Here is a 16,873-nt window from a genome sequence, read left to right as displayed (position 1 = left end):
GATTCGTTGATTCGTTGATAACTAATTTTTTCGTTGAAAATATGGCAAAAGAAACAATTTCGGTGATTGAGTGTAGCCCCGTGAGCGATGGAAATTCGGGTAGACAGTCGATAGTTGTTAAATTGATTTTATTTGATTGGTGTGTGGTTCAAAGGGCGAAGGGCTATAGTTCTCATCAAAGGGGAATGTTGGATATATTTTGTATTTGGCCATGGTCGTGCTACAATGGTCAGTTTTTAGATATAAATTATTTTTGTTGCACACACAATAAAAAAAGATTACGTAAAATAAATCTTATGTTCATTGTATGATATATGAATGTGGATATTGATTGTGTCTTGGTATAAGAACTTATGTAGCAGCATTGACGTTAAACGGAATATATATATATACGTTACGCTTGTTATAATTTATGAGCACATGCGGAATTTAATTGTAGAAAAAAAGTTTGGAAATTTTGTAGATTCGTCGTTATATAAGTATGGTGAGAGCAGGAGCTCGTCGTTGAAGCAGGGTACATTTTCGTGAAATTTATTCTGGAAAATTCTCGAAATTCATGAAAATTTGCAAATTAATAATTTTGAGAATTTTGAAGCATTTGATGAATTTAAAACCTTTAAATTCTTGCAACTACTCAAAATTCAAAAATTTGTGAAAATTTAAAGAAATTCAAAAATTGACAAAATCTTCAAAAAATTTCAAAAAAGTCAAAAATTTTCAAAAATCTCAAAAATTAAAAAAAAATCAAAAAATTCAAGGATTTTAAGAATTCTCGGTGTTTTTGGGACTAAACCTACCTTGCCCGTTTCTCTTCTATATACTCTTGAAGTTCCTGAAATTCTTAAAAATCCTCAGAAATTACCAAAGTTTTTGAAAACTCGCAATTATTTAAAAAAAATCCAGAAAATAGGCTGATTGAATTTGTCTAGCCCACATTTAGGCGAGATATCAATTAAGAAATCTTTATTTTCTTTGAGAGTATTTGCATACTTCGAGGCGTAGTTCGGAATTCACGTCAAGCCGGTGGTCCAGGCTGAACTTGGTATTGATCGTGAAACGGCTTTTAGTGACGTCTCTGAATCTATAGTATCGTTTTAAAGTTTTAATGTACAATGGACCAAACTTTCAGCAACACGCAACATTCGGAAACTCACTTTGATACAACTGGATAGGCCAGTCACCACACCATTAGAATTTCGGTATCCTCGGTACCCTTAACTTTCCTTCCTTAATAATGACCAAATGCCTCTATTTACAATGATAGACTTGTACAATCGGTGATCATGAGGAGTTTATCTCTTGGCCGCGTAAATAAAAAATTTCATTGATTTTAGAATTTTGAGGAATCGTTCCTGTAATTGCTGCGACGTTTCCACGTTGAATTGCCAATCTTATCTTTTGAACGAAAAAAGATTTTGCGTGAACAGTTCCATATTTAGAATTGGAAAAAAATTAAAAAGTTAAATTATAATTATAATTAGTTAAAAAATGACTTTGCTGGTTCACTGGAAAGTGCCGAAAGTTTCTACAGCAAATGGTAAAACATGGTAGTTCTTCATAATTTCCTTATATAAATGTTCCTACTTTGAACAAGCAAAGTTGGCTGCTGCACCAGCGTTTTTCGATGACATATCTATATAACTGAGAGCAATGGTCTCGACACATGTCGCATCCCATACCAAACTCTTTCCGTTCATCCAAGATGTGATTCTCATTCCATCCGGTCGTTTATTGTCTTTACGGATCAAACCTGGCGGTTCCAAAATAGAAGGAAAACATGCTGTTACCAAGACTTTCAAAATTAGATCGTTTAAGAGGATGTGTTCGAAAAACGTTCCCTTCTTTTTGATGCAAGACAACCCGTATGTGTCACATGAATCCACAGGGTATCCACATATACAAGTGTACGGTTGGCATATGTGTGATCCAAGTGGGATACCGGCAATAATTCTCAATGAGTCCAAATCCAGTAATGTCACCTAATGTGGCGATGGAAGCGCTTGTAACCAAGCAACTGATTCCCTGCTAGAATTCTCGCACTTGTCTTAGAGTCAGTATTTGAAACCGATTCAAAAGTCTCATGGATGAATGGCAGATCCAATAACTCTTGCAAATTTCCGTTTACTGGGACATCGGCGATTGGATGTAAAGATTTCCAAAAAGATTCAAATCAAAATCGTTGTAATTATTTATAATCGATTCAGGAAGTTTAATAATTGTCTTTTAAATAAGAAGTCACTTGCGTACCATAAGCGATAGCCACAAACTATATTCTTGTGCCATCCTAAAATTGTCTTTTATACGAAATCTACAGTCGAGTTACAATTACGTATCGATCGATTACTGTTGCATATATTCTACATGGGTTGCATACGGAAGAAAATTGATTGAAACTTTTCAACATAAATTGAAAATTGATCAACAAGAACTTCAAGCAACAATCGAAAAAAGTTTTCTTTCTTTTTTTTGTTCATTTTAAATTAAATATTTCCAAACGACAACAATGAAGTCATTTTCCTTAAAAAAAAATGTTATATAAAGCTCTATCCCTCCACTACACATACCGAATCCACAAATCTTGTCGCACACAAAAAAAATAGGGGCGCAAAAAACCACGAACATTTCGTTCTACTTATATACTATTATATGCAACGTGTTTTTTATTAACAGCAACCGGTTACATAAGATAAAATATACCATGCTATGCTATATAGTATACACACATTGTACAGCCATACCGCTCGCTTTTATTATATGGTCGAGTATTAGGCAATTCTGTTGGGTGTGGTTTCCGTTTTTTATGATTACGTTTTATGTTATTTAAAGCTAAAAAATGTTTTCATTGGTTCGCATATATAAATTTTAGATTGGATTCAAAATGGCTAGCGCGCTACAGCGTATACATTCAACACAATGTTAAGATAAGAAAATCGTTTTATATTCGCATCTTAATGAATTCATGTAAAAGCTAAGGTGGTTTTGAAGATAGTAAAGTTGATTTAACGTTTGAATTATATTAGGAGTAAAATGACGATATAGTGGAGGTGATTTTCTATCAAATATCTTTTCTCTACAGTTCGCGCGAAGTGTACTTGTTAAAGGAATTGATAAATCAGGTAAAACAACCTTTTGAAACCTGGTTTTTATCCCTTAATATAATCATTGAGAATTGTTTTAATTCATTCAGTTCTGAATGTTTTACTACTTGCTGATACTCAATGTATTTTTCTAAGAATTTTTTTTTAGGGATGGGGATGAAAATTGTCTGTTGTTCAGAATTACCGAAACCGATTTTATTCTTTCATGTTTCTGCTTTTCATTTTCTGCACATTTAATGAATGTCTCCAACATGAGGTGCTCAATATGCCCTGCGAAAAACCGTTCGTAAACAAATATAAAAACATTTTTAGTAGTCGACATGAATTTTTCATGAATTCTCATATTTCGTATACATAAAAAACTGCGATGGGAAAACGAAATGGCGCCAGCATAATACAGCCTGTATAATATACGAACATTTCCACATTTATGTTCACAATTGCGAAAATAGCTAAAAAGAAAAATACTGAGAAAGCAGAAAAAAAAAATTCATCCCAATACCAAAGCAGATTTTTATGTCCTTTTTTATGTTTATAAAAATCGATTAAAGTACTATGCTCGCAAATCCTCCCCTACGTGTACATTTCTATATATATATATGTGTAACGGAACAGCAGAAAAATATGTCCCCAAACCATATCAAAAACCCCGTTCCATATTGGGTTCGGTTGGAAATGGGCAATAATAACTGCCGTTGCTATGGGAACCCCTTTTTCTGTTTTCCAGGATGTTATTTTTTAGGATCAGTATAATAAAACACTGGGGGAGAATTTTTCTATTCGATGTTCTCTGTATATATGGTAAAAGACACGATTGTGCCGTTTTTTTCCTTCCTTTCCTCTTTTTTTTTTCATTACAACTTTTAGCCAAAGCGAAAAATTTATCTTTTGCTGTAATGTAGTTTTGCTGTAGAAGAATCGTATAGCACATGATATAGATACGTGTGTTATAGATGGCAACTCATACTCTGGTCCACCAAACCATCCGAATGTATAACCATTATGTACCGTACTCGTATGGTTTATACACATTCAGATAATTCGTTATTGAGATTGGGGTGCCATTTCAGAAGGGGATTGTGAGGGTGGACAATCATTTCATTTATAATAAATATAGTCCATTATTTTCTGTGGGTCGTTATTGATACAGGGGTTGAGGACGAGCATTTAAAAAAAAATTAATGGGCAGTTTTATTATTACCAAAAGTTTTTGTTAAAGAAAAGTTTTTTTATTGCACGAAATTTACCTTCACTTCACAAAGGGAAAAAACCGAATTCGGAATTTTTGCAAATTGCTTTTTAATGTTACCATTCTCCATCTGAACGTTCCCTTATTCAAATAAACCGAATAAATTCACGAACAGATAGAAAGGATTAGAGATAAATGCGTTCAGAAACATTTAATACCTTTCCTTATAGTCATAAAATAGGTTTGACGGGCAACAATAAAAAAAATCGTTTCAAAGGTCTTTTTTCGGCTATGTCAGCCCTTTTTTCGACTTATTTCTATAGATGATTTAAAACAATAACGTAAAATGGCACAACATTACCGCTTTCAACCTGTTTGAGATCAAGATTATGTTATCTGCTCAGCTTGACACCAGGTCTTATTAAAAAAATGTGTATTCAGGGCGTGGAAGGGAAATTAAGTTGCAAACTTGATAACGTAGTATAATAGTGACAGGTTTAAAAATATGAATTTTATGACGAGGAATTTTTTGAAACCACGCTCCGTCAGAGCTGTTTTAAGATTCCAAACAGCTTTTAATAGCCGCTGTTCCCTAATTCTTTTATTGTCCTGTGGTGAAGGTTTAAAGGTTGAGAATAGTATGTTACATACCAAGGATCAAAAAGGTGTGTTTTAGACCCAGGTGGTGAAAACGTCCAGGGATGGAGCGACGCGAAGCGGAGCGGAGACTAAGGACGTTTTCACCACCTGGGTCTAAAACACACCTTTTTGATCCGTGGTTTGTATACTATTTTTCTTCCTGGAGTACCAAAGTCACATTCCGAACAAAACATAACAACAAAACTGAACAACATACCGGTGCAAAAGCATTCCATATTAATGCCGAAAGTAATCCGTATGAATGCCTAAAGAAGTCCGTTCCGTGTGCATGTATTCTCACAAATGTCGAAAAATAAGCAATCTGTAGGAATGCCGAAAGACATCCGAATGAATGCCGAAAGCAGTCCGTATGAATGCTGAAAGCAATCCTTATGAATGCATTGTCACAAAACACTAAAAACATTACATTCGCGTACATACAACAACTTGACACATTTGGGAAAGAATAAAGATAGGATCGAAAATGACATAAGCGGGAATGAAAATTGAGAGAAAATAGTAGGGGAGAATGTTGCTCTTTCGGTACTAAATTTGGTGAGTGAATGTGACGGTTTTGGTACTACAGGAAGAAAAATGTTTTTTTGTCAGAGTGAGTGTGAGGAGGGGGACAGGAGATATTGAACAAGGACCATATATGAGGAGAGTTATGCACTAACGGTCACAAAAAGACATTTTCCAAATGAAAACATTTCGGTTCATGTATAATATCTCTCCTCATATATCCTGTATGTTTTATACCATTGTTAAAAAATCGCTGAAAGTGTGTTTAGATCTGTAGATGTCCTGATAGAGCCTTAAGGCAGCTTAGTAGCTTTACAATGATACCTCACATGCCGTAGTAGTGACAGGCCTAGATTAACTTTATTTTGGTAGGAACTGGATAATGTCCATCTACTCGAAATCATTCTTAGAAAATCCAAAAACTATGAATGTAGCGAAAATCGCTTGTAAAATTTAAGATTTTTTTAATTCTCTTAAAATAGGCTATAATTTCCATAGATGGTGGTTCTCATTGTTTATCCTCTAATCAGAATATATATAAGTAAAACAAAACAATCGTAGAATAGGCCAGGTTATGGCGTCTTACAGCGCAATGTAAACATGTGCGATAGTAAATCGCCGTAACATGGCCCTAAGTAAAATCAAGTTTGCTATCCATCAATATCATGGGTGCATTCTAATGTGAACACTTCAATGAAATACAACAGTATGTGAGCAGTGTTAAAAAACTGTGAAACAGTTTTCAAGGATGTACAAATGAAACAAGAGAAAATGTTTCCAAAGTTTCATAAATTGGAAATGTGCCAACGAACAAATTTTCATAACGCAATCCCTTGATTCTGCAACATTCTTCGTTTTTCTTTTCTCAACAGTAGCAGGCAATTTCAACCCTTAATCTTCCAAGCGATCATTGACTATAACACAAGAACGCATACGATTAGTAATTGTAGCTAGCTTTCCGAAGCTTTTCCAAATCTACTCATTATATAGTCTCTCTGTGACAATACTCATACATGGACACAACTTACCACATTCAAAATCATTGCATTGAACATTTAAAAAAATATATATTTTATTTTAATGTTTGTTAATAAACGACCTTTGACAATGATTTTTTTCAATACACGTTGGTATATTGAGGCCCTATATTACACAGTATATAGCAATCATCCCACGAAATATGTATATGTGTTCGGTTTGTGAAAGAAGAAAAAGAAGGAGCATATACAATGACGATGTATGAGTCCAATGCGAGAGTATATAAAAACACATTTAACAGTGGTGGTAGTATATGTGGTAAAAAGAGGCTAGAAATTAAAAAGTTTCAAACAAATCCTACAGTCTTCAATGATATCTGTATCGTGAAAGTTGTGGTTCGTTTTTTTGTTTCGACGATAAAGTATTTTTTTCGTAGTTTGTATGCAAATAAATTTTTGTTTTTTGTTTTTTTAAATTATTGGTTAAAAGAACGATACGTTGGACATCATGAACATATTGTGGGCATAGAATCAGTGAAAGATACTTGCTATATCATAGTGAACTATTTATGTGTGAATAATTGACAATAATAATTGTTGATCTGGTGAAAATTGCACACATTTTTTGGAATTATAATTCAGAATTTGGTGAGTTTTGTTTGATAAAAAATTTCTTTGTTTTTTTTTAGAATTTCAAAACAGATTTTTATTTAAAATGTTTCAAACTCAAGCTTGAGTACACAGCATTGCGGTTTTTGCTACTAATGACTTCTGTTCTTTTGTCATTATAGGCAATAAACTGAAATTACAATTTTATACTTTTAACTGGTAAAATGCACCGAACATCTTCAGGATTTTATAAAACAAACTCTCGTTGTTGTCGACATATGATAATTTTGTTGAACGTTCCTCGTTCATCTGTAATTATTTTTTGTTCTACATAACGGTCCACTGTACGTTTTGTTTTATTTCGATGATTGAAAATATCGAACGGAATTTCAACGACTAAATTGAACGACAATATCGAACGAATAATGTGAGATCAACTGCCCTAATTTTTTGACAAAGTTTTTTTTTTTACAAATTAAGGCAGTCAACACCTTGAGTGATTTTTGTCAGTTAATGAGATAAATCAACGCGATCTAATAACAGGCACAAGAACGTTATTGGAGTGCGTTGGATAAATCTGTATAGGTAGTCGGTTTGGCTGACTAGACATCGTCAATTTGTACTAAAAAAGCGCAAATTTTACATGTTTTTTGAAATTTAAAGAATTCTTCTGCTATCAGTCTATATACGTTCTTTCGTCACTGACTGTTCAAACCTTTTTTTAATTTCATCAGCCATAAAGGTCATTATTCCCGTTACTCGTTGTATGACTGTTGTATATTTGTCTGAATATTTACTGAATTTATCGAAACATACATTTGGCAAATTTTCTGTAAATTTCGGTAAATTTCAATAATTGCGATGCAAAATTTTACCAATAATAGGCCCTGATATGTGAAAAAAAAATTTCTACGAACATTCTGAATCCATTTTTTTAACAAATCGGTAAAATTCTGAAGCAATTCACGCACTTACACCATTTAGTTCGCGGCGAGCTGCTCGCCGTTTACGATCAAACAATGAAAACTCCTCCCACTTTCCATTGTTTCCATTGCAAATGGAAAGCTAAACGAAGTGACTGCAACTTAGCACATTTCGCATATGTTTATTTGTTGATGAACAAAAACACGTAAAACGTAAGACGTGAAAAGTGTTGGTGATTTTGTCAGAGATGCATCAACATTCAGAATTTTGTCGATTCTAAAGTAGATGAGGTTGAGTTACACATTGAAACGTTTTTCGATTTTGAGTCGATTAATTAAAATCCGAGTATATCCTAGACCATCGGGTCACTGAAAGCAATATACTCGGATAAAAAAAAAAACACTTGCTCTTACATCCCTCCCTGCTAGATTTTCCTTTTATATATTTTTGGCAAAACCTCTTATTTGTTGCAAAAACATACCTAAGTCGGAGAAATATAGATTTCGTTTTTTTTTTAGAGATATCATCATTTCACTAATTCTCTCAATTGCCATTTGAAATAACATGCGAAATGAGAAAATACAGAAAAACGATGAAAACGATGATGTCTCTTAAAATCTTGAAATCTATATTCCTCCGACTGTATCTTATCCACATAAAATAAGAAGCTTCCTCGAATATCCACCTCACTGGTACAATGGTCAAAATTACCATTTTTCGTGATAGTTCAAAAAAATTTAATTTCTTAAACCGATTTTCGAAATGGCATCTAGGCAAAAAAGCGAAGTCACAAATTAATTTCTTACTAAAAGTCGTAGACCATGGACTCATAATGATTTCGTCATACTTCTTGGTAATGAATGATCCGCATTCTCTTATACTTACCTTAAAACGATAAATTTTGGTTAAAGTATTAATAAAAAAAAAACAGCAACGTTTGCATATGCATAATGATATTGGCAACGTGTCCACACACATCACGTATGCACATACTCATTGTGGCTAATGACACCGTTTCGAAGCTCTTATTAGCTGGACAACTAGACAAAAATTCCAATAACATTACAAGTAATATTTTTACCAAAAAAAATGTATTTTTCCGTTCACAAAATACAAATTTCTAGCCACCAATCATTACCTTCTGCGGTAATTAAACATACGAACACACAAAGTTATTAAATTCGAATACAAAAATAATTAAAAAAAAAAGAAAAAGATCGAACCACTAATGGGCACATAATATATATTCGTATACCTAAGGGCACCTAATAAGTTTTTAATAAATTATTTTCACAAAATACCTTTTAAACATCATTTGCTTGTTTGTTATAAAATCAGGTTTTCACTTTGTCCGTGTACGTTGCAGTCAAATCAAAAACAATTATTTTTTTTGCTGACCATGAACAAAAAATTATAAATAAAATTTCAATTAGTGGTGACTGTTGGTTTTTGACAATTTTTTGTTGCCGTTATCAGTAACCGCCTCGGGGCTATCTTTACAATTTATTAGCGACAAGCGTCAAGTTAGAGTCGAGGGTAAGCAAGTGGGGATTAACCAATGTCTCAATTGCAATAATTATTGAATAGGAATTGGATTATAGAAGCTGTTAAAGCTAACAAAACTGCAGTGAATTCTAAAAAACAATCCATTTTTTTAAGTCTGTAAGGTAGCTAATGCTTTAGAATTTGAATGGCTAGATTTGGCATTTATTTAGAACAGCGCGCGATATTCACCTAAATTTGGAGCTCTATAGAGGCCACATTAAATGGTTTATGGATCAGTCTACGCGTATAACACTTTTTGCCCAACCGTTCGTATAACACCAAAGAGTCGTAATTGCAAAAAACTACAATTTATGACAAAAAAAAATAAAATTTGCCCTTCTTTCCCATCTGCCATTCTTAGTTTTACTGTTATAAATTCTTAATTTATAATTTTTGCAAGAGGACTTCAGGTTGGACAAAACAAGTGATATACGCGTTGTCTGAACCTTATACATTTGTGGTTTTTCCGTGGAGTGCAAGATATATATGTTATGTTCATTAACAACACCAATTGTAAATATTAATCCCTTTGATCATCCTTCTAAGGTACCTCTCTAAAATTTGAATATTTTCAACTTAAATTGCTGAACTTCAAAAAGTGCCTAAGTATGAAGTAAGCGTCACGGTATTTTGTTACAGAGAAAAACAAACTTTCTCACTCATGTCCGTTTCACATTTCGGCTTAGGTATTACTTAACCTTGCCTCACAACATTATTCTTGCAAAAATTTCCTTATTTTGCATACACAATTTGCTGTGTCGTTTTTTTTTATTGTAACATTTCCAGAATCTTTTCTCTTCATATTGATTTTATCTGAAATATACCCAAATAAGTGACCCAGTCCAGGTCATAAACAAATAAAAATAATTTTTCTTTAACCAAAAAAGGGTAGTTGAAAAACGGTTAAAAGGACAAACAAATGTTAAATGGAATTGTCAGTCTATAGAAGATTCGAAAGACCAAAAGAGAAACGTTCGTACAAATGGGTGATTTGTTAAATTGAAGAATGCTGGTCGTTGTATTGGTCGAGGATTTGTTAAGTTGTCTCTTCATTCTCGAATCATTTCTTCGTTTCGGCGACCAATACATGTCTGTTCAATCTATATACTGGATTGTTTCCCTGACGAGATACCAGAGAGTACAAATAAAAAACAAGAAAAAAGTTTTTAAAAAAATCCAAATTTACAGTAATGTTTTCTTTGCGAACATGCTTTTATGGCTGGCGTAATAAAAAATAACATAAACAGGATTAACCGTTTTTCTCGTTAAAATTAAGAACATTTTTCAATGACCGTCGAAAAAAATGTAACAAAAACTGAAGGAAAGGTTTCATAACAATCACATAACACTAAGCCTTGCCAGTCTTATGTAAATTTCTTCTGTACACTTTATGCTTTCGAACTGTTTCCTTTTTTTTGAAAGTTTTGTTTTCATCTTCTACCTCTTCCAAAAGTAGACTGCAATTGAATTGAAACCGACAGCAATCCATATCACGACATGTTTGAATGTTGTTTAATTTTGTTGTAGCTATTTTGTGTGTTGGGCCAATAAACACCAACACTCACCCCTGCCCTGTTATGCACGAAAAGTTATATATATTCAAATTCGATATGCAAGAAGCTGTTGATGGATGAGAACGAGTTTTTTTGTCCCCGTTTTATACCTTTCAAATGACTTAACTAATTGGGGTTCAAGTCGGTAAAATTTAAGAATATTTTACACATTTCGACTCGTTTTTTTCTGTTAAATCAGATGGTAATGAGCTCTAAAAAGTATTGCGATTACGATAATTACGAACCCATTTCTAAGGAAGTGAACTGAGGCAAACCGGCAACGTGTAAAGATTTTTTTTTACAAAAAAGTGAAGAATTCGTAGTAAGAAAGAATATGGTTATACACATGTACGTCGTCCACTGTATTTTTTCTATCAAATTTAATGGTTGACCGACCAGTCGTCTAGTTGTAATTGGATGACGAATTGTTTCAAAGATGTGACATAAGTTAGATGGCACTTCGATGGCTACAGATGGCTATAAAAATTATGTTTCCTTGCGGTATCCAAATCAAAATTCATTAGTAAACAAAATAGTTATTTACATGAATAGGGATAAAAAGATGAAAATTAGAGTTTTCGTGTTGATCCGAGGCGAAGCCAAGGTTAATAAACACACGAAAACAAGACTTTTCATTTTTAGCTTGAGTTACGTAATGGATTTTACATGCTTAGGACGTCGAAAGAAATGCTTGAAAGTTACGGTTTTCGACGCATGTAGCATGTAAATGACTATTACATTCTATTACATTAGTTATTTACATGGCAAGTGATAAAAAGTTGAAAAGTAGAGTTTTTGTGTGAATTTTGTTGATCCTAGGCGAATCCGAGGTCAATAAACACGAAAACAAGTTTTTTCAACTTTTATCCCGAGTTAGGTAATGGATTTTACATGCTATTACATGCGTCGAAAACCGTACTTTTCATGTTTTACGCCCTCAGCATGTAAAATCCATTACATAACTCGGGATAAAAGTGAAGAGTCTCGTTTTCGTGTGTTTATTGACCTCGGCTTCGCCTCGGATCAACAAAATTCACACGAAAACTCTACTTTTCAACTTTTTATCCCTAGTCATGTAAAATACTATTACATGCTTTTGAAACTTAAACCAATTTTCTTGTTTTCCCTAGGTGTGTAATAAGCCACTTTTGGACCCTATAGAAAACAAAAGCATGTAAAATACTATTACATGACGATAGATAATTAGTTGAAAAGTAGAGTTTTCGTGTGATTTCTGTTGGACCTGAGGCGAAGCTTGAGCTCGAGTTATCAACTCTTATCCCGAGTATTGTAATGTTCGAAAGTTCGTGAAATTTAACGAAAAGAACGATTCTCGACCCGCAAGCAAGACAATAGATTTGAGACCGTGAGACTACGTTTTTCGAACTTTTGAGACTTTCACTTTCACCTGGGAATATAAATTTTACTCTCACTACATACATTTGACCATACCACTCGACTTCCCAGTTACCGAAATGTTCATCAAACAATTGCCTTCGATATCTCAGATACACAAAATTTGCACAAGCTCTACAGATCCCCGAGCTTCATAATATGCTACAACTGACTGTCGAGGGGCAAAGAGTCAGATGCGAAAGAATAGAGATGCAAATGAGTTTCAAATCGAGTGGTTTGCCTTTCATTCACTGACTGTATCCATTTTACCATTACTTCTCCCGAGAGTAATTCACGGAAAATTGAAAAAAAGTGACATGATTAGAGTTTCATTTACATATTTTTACCATCGCGTCCGTTCAACTTTTGTTTGCTTTGAAATGATGTTATACGATAACTGGGTGTGTGTAGAAGTTAGTCTGGAAAACTAATTATTTTGATGGCGTTTTCGTTTTGCATAACCATAAAAAAATGCCAAATACAAACAAACTGAGACAGAGTCGTAAAGAGTCATATTGATTAAATTAATTACACAAATTTATTAGGCTTAAAGCAGCCTAAAGTTGGAAGAATGGGTTTTCGATTTGGGTTATATTTTGTCATCAGTACATGTTTGGAAATAAACCGAGGGGCTACACGAGAGAAATATTCTTCCTTTGACTTGTGTCTTTGAGAGCTAGGTTAAGGGAATGTTTGGAGTTTACGTCATTCATCTTAAATTATCTAAAGCGATTCTTTACGCGGACTAATTGAAAATTGATTGATCTTACTCTAGGTCTAGTCTACCCTCGTTTGGGTCTTCTAGCGCCGCGCCGATGTCTTTCTTCGTCTAAATTTACTTGTAATACCTTTCCCAGATCCCATTCTTTTCAGTACAGATGAACGGATGAACCATCAAATGGTTAAATACTACACACTCCCATTATTTACTTTGTGTCATCAGTCACCATTTTGTTGTTTTTTTTTTTTCATTTTCGTTTTTTATATATTCGATAAAACAACATTTCTCCATACCAATTTAGATCTAACGCTATACACCGCATAAAAATAACATGAGCGCCATTTAACAGGGAAAAAAGTATCTACAAAACACATTTAGATGAATTCTATTCCATATACATAAAAGAGTCGAGTACATAAGCTCACCCCACGAAAAGAGTATTATATTTTTAGCACGCAAGCGTATTCACACCCTAAATTTTCAATAAGAAACATAAAAATCTATCCCCCCATCCATAATGTGTGTGTGCTGTGCTAGGACTTTATTTCAAATATTTAGGTTCACATAAAAAAATCTCGCCATGAGGAGAGTGCGAGTATTAAAGATGGAAAAAAATGGAAATCCATTTATTAAATGGCATGCGACTTGACGTGTCACCCCTCAGTACCCTCATTTCACTTCAATAATCATTCAATGTGATTGTAGTACATCAGATTGGTTACATATTTACCCTTTTTTTATTTTGGTTGTGAGTCTCGTGTTACATTTCTAGATCAATGCACGAAACAAAAATATATTTTTTTCCTCGATGAATTCGAGAATAATTTTAAATTTTAACAAAATTTGCCGTCCAATTAACGAAAGGAAAATCTTCTTTTCAGAAATCAAAATCCACACACACACTCAAAATGCGTGATTGTGATGTACAACCACCGGTCAACGTGGAAGGACAGACACAGAGTCTTCATCCACCTGCCGGATTTCCTCATATGCTGACTCCACCTGGCTACCCAAAAGCAATGGTTCCGAACACAAACGGATTCGCACAATCCCATGCCGATGGACTGCAACAAAGTTCATCGACGCCTTACCGTTTCTTCCGAAACGAACACAACTCAATGCGATCACTTCCGGCACTGTCACCGTGCCACACACCGCCAGCCGATGAAACGCCACCAAAGTCGCCGAAATCATTGGACGAAACGCCCGAGAAAGATGGTGATACGAATTCGGTTTCGGGTGGCGATTCCCGATCCATTGACGATGATTTCGAGGAAGACATTCGAAAGCCAAAAGTGAATTCACACGGAAGAATCAAACAGAACAAATGCAAGCAGTGCGATTTCGTGGGCGATACTAAATTGAGCTTTTGGGATCATATCAGAATACATATAAAGCCGGAGAAGATGTTATTGTGTCCAAAATGCCCGTTCGTGACGGAATACAAACACCATTTGGAATATCACATTTTGAAGCATAACGGTTCGAAACCGATCCGTTGCCCTGAGTGCAACTATACGTGCGTGAATCGGTCGATGTTGACGTCTCACATGAAATCACATTCAAACACCTATCCGTATCGGTGTTTGGACTGTAATTATGCCACCAAGTATTGCCATTCGCTGAAACTCCATTTGCGTAAATTAAGCCATCAACCAGCGATGGTACTGAATGCAGACGGTACACCGAGCCCGTCGCCAATTATTGATGTGTACGGAACGAGACGTGGACCGAAAAATCGTTCTGGCCAAAAGCCGAAACAGAAGTCGGCATCAGTACACAATGTCCAACAAACTGTCAAACTGGTTAAGCCGACCAGTCCAGTTCATCAGAATTTTTTACAACAACAGCAACAGCATCATCAACAGCAACAGCAACATTTCTTTCATCAGCAGCAGCAACAGTACCAACAGCAGCAACAGCAACAACAACACGAACAACAGCCTTATCAACAACACCTCCAGAATATATTTCATTCTTCGTATCCATTCGATCTGCTCAAGTTTCCATACCTCAATTTGCAAATTCTCGCTGCTCAACGGCAAGTGGCATTAGCTCGAAGCAGTTCACAGCACGAAGACTCAAAATCCGATAGCTCAATCGAAGAATTAAATGGAGACCAATGTGATACAGAGAGAGAACGGATGGACGATAACGATTACAGCGAAAAAGATCATGACACCGATGAAGAGGAACACGAAGATGATGTCCGAATGCACGAACAAAACAACAACGATCAACGTAACCGGAGCCGGGATGCAAGTGAACCGCGAATCAGTGAAAAGTATTCGGAATGCAAGCATTGTGAAATAATATTCAAGGATCCCATACTGCACACAATTCATATGGGCTATCATGGCTACGACAATGTATTCAAGTGTAACATGTGTGGTGAATTTTGCGATGATCGAGTGTCCTTTTTCACTCACATTGCTCGAAATCCACATTCATAAAATGTGTTGAACAATGAAGTGGCAAGCCGTGTAGACGTAGCAATCAAATTTATTTAAAACAAAAATCATTTTCTGCTCTTACTTTGAATTCTTCCAGGCAGGAGCCTCAGATACTTAGGGTTAATGCGCACAGACACTAGCAATTACCACTTGGCCGCTTACTGAAACAAGTGACAAAATTTAATCGTGTACGTAAATGGTACCACATTCCTACTTAAAAAGACAATTTATTTACTCGGCTCATTTGTGTATCTGTTGATGGATAACAAATAGAATTCGAAATGTTTAGTTGGCGAATTTCGAAACAGAATCTTCCCACCTACGTTTACACGGAAAAATTGCAATTTACTCTTACAAGTTGTATCGATATGATTATCGTTTTTTGCTATTCCACAACTGGTTATTGGCCGATGATACGTACAGTTTTCGTGCGTCAATTTGACGAATTATCAGTTTTGTTAGGACAATAAATTTTTATGTTTTTTTAAAATTAAATTAAAAATTGCAATTGATTGAGCGATGCTGTGATTATTCTGAGATTACGGTGATATTAATACTCAGCTCAGTCATCCAAATAGCCACACATTGTGTTTGCACTTCTGAACATTTATGGATTTTTGTATGAAAACTGAAAATTTACAATAAAATAGTCCAATCTGCGTTACGTTTATAATTCATAAAATAAGAAGTGAAAAGTGATCGTTCGTTTTTGTGTTAAATAAAAGAGAAATTAATCTAAATCATAGAAGGATGTGAAAGCGAGAGGGTGCACATAAATATAAAAAATTGTTTGCCACTCAAGAAAACCCATTGGAAAATCAGAGTTATTTCAGAGAAAATCATCAAGTTCAAAGAAAATATTGTACCAACAAAAGCTTAAAGAAAATCCTTATAAATTCTGAAGAAACTCTTAGAAATCGGTATAAATTTACAAGACATTCAGGAAAATCATTTGACCATAAAAGACACCTCTCATAAGTATTTGTTTGTTAAAGATTTATTCTTAAAAGTTTATGATTGGTTTTTCCTTCAGAAGGCTGAAGCACGACACAGTAACGTAAACAGGGCAGAAGCAGTTATTTTTATAAAAAGTCAAATTGAATTCAAATGAACCACTGCTCATAAATTACAACCCGGCTCACTTTACAAGGTCGTGTTTCATCCACTGTCAGTAAATTTAATTTAATTCCTATGAAATACACTTCATGTTAACAAAATTTGGGTCTAACGTTGCTTCAGCTGGTAATA

At 34.5% G+C, this 16,873-nt stretch overlaps 1 protein-coding gene across 1 annotated transcript; it reads left to right on the top strand.

Moving 5' to 3' along the window:
* The first annotated feature begins 6,725 nt into the window (after positions 1–6,725).
* LOC119074921 (protein hunchback) lies at positions 6,726–16,121 on the top strand. The gene is made up of 2 exons (XM_037181312.1): positions 6,726–7,073; positions 14,054–16,121. Exon 2 carries the CDS (start codon positions 14,081–14,083, stop codon positions 15,623–15,625), a length of 1,545 nt encoding a protein of 514 aa, XP_037037207.1. The 5' UTR covers positions 6,726–7,073; positions 14,054–14,080; the 3' UTR covers positions 15,626–16,121.
* Positions 16,122–16,873: the final 752 nt, after the last annotated feature.

The sequence above is a fragment of the Bradysia coprophila genome, unplaced genomic scaffold (genome assembly GCF_014529535.1).
Source record: "Bradysia coprophila strain Holo2 unplaced genomic scaffold, BU_Bcop_v1 contig_151, whole genome shotgun sequence".
In the NCBI taxonomy this organism is placed as follows: domain Eukaryota; kingdom Metazoa; phylum Arthropoda; class Insecta; order Diptera; family Sciaridae; genus Bradysia; species Bradysia coprophila.
Note: the sequence above shows the minus strand (reverse complement) of the source record. Positions and strands in the feature narration are given on the sequence as shown.

What these genes read in the sequence shown, in the direction of transcription:
- LOC119074921 (XM_037181312.1), top strand. Translation starts at nt 14,081, where the DNA reads ATGCGTGATTGTGATGTACAACCACCGGTCAACGTGGAAGGACAGACA.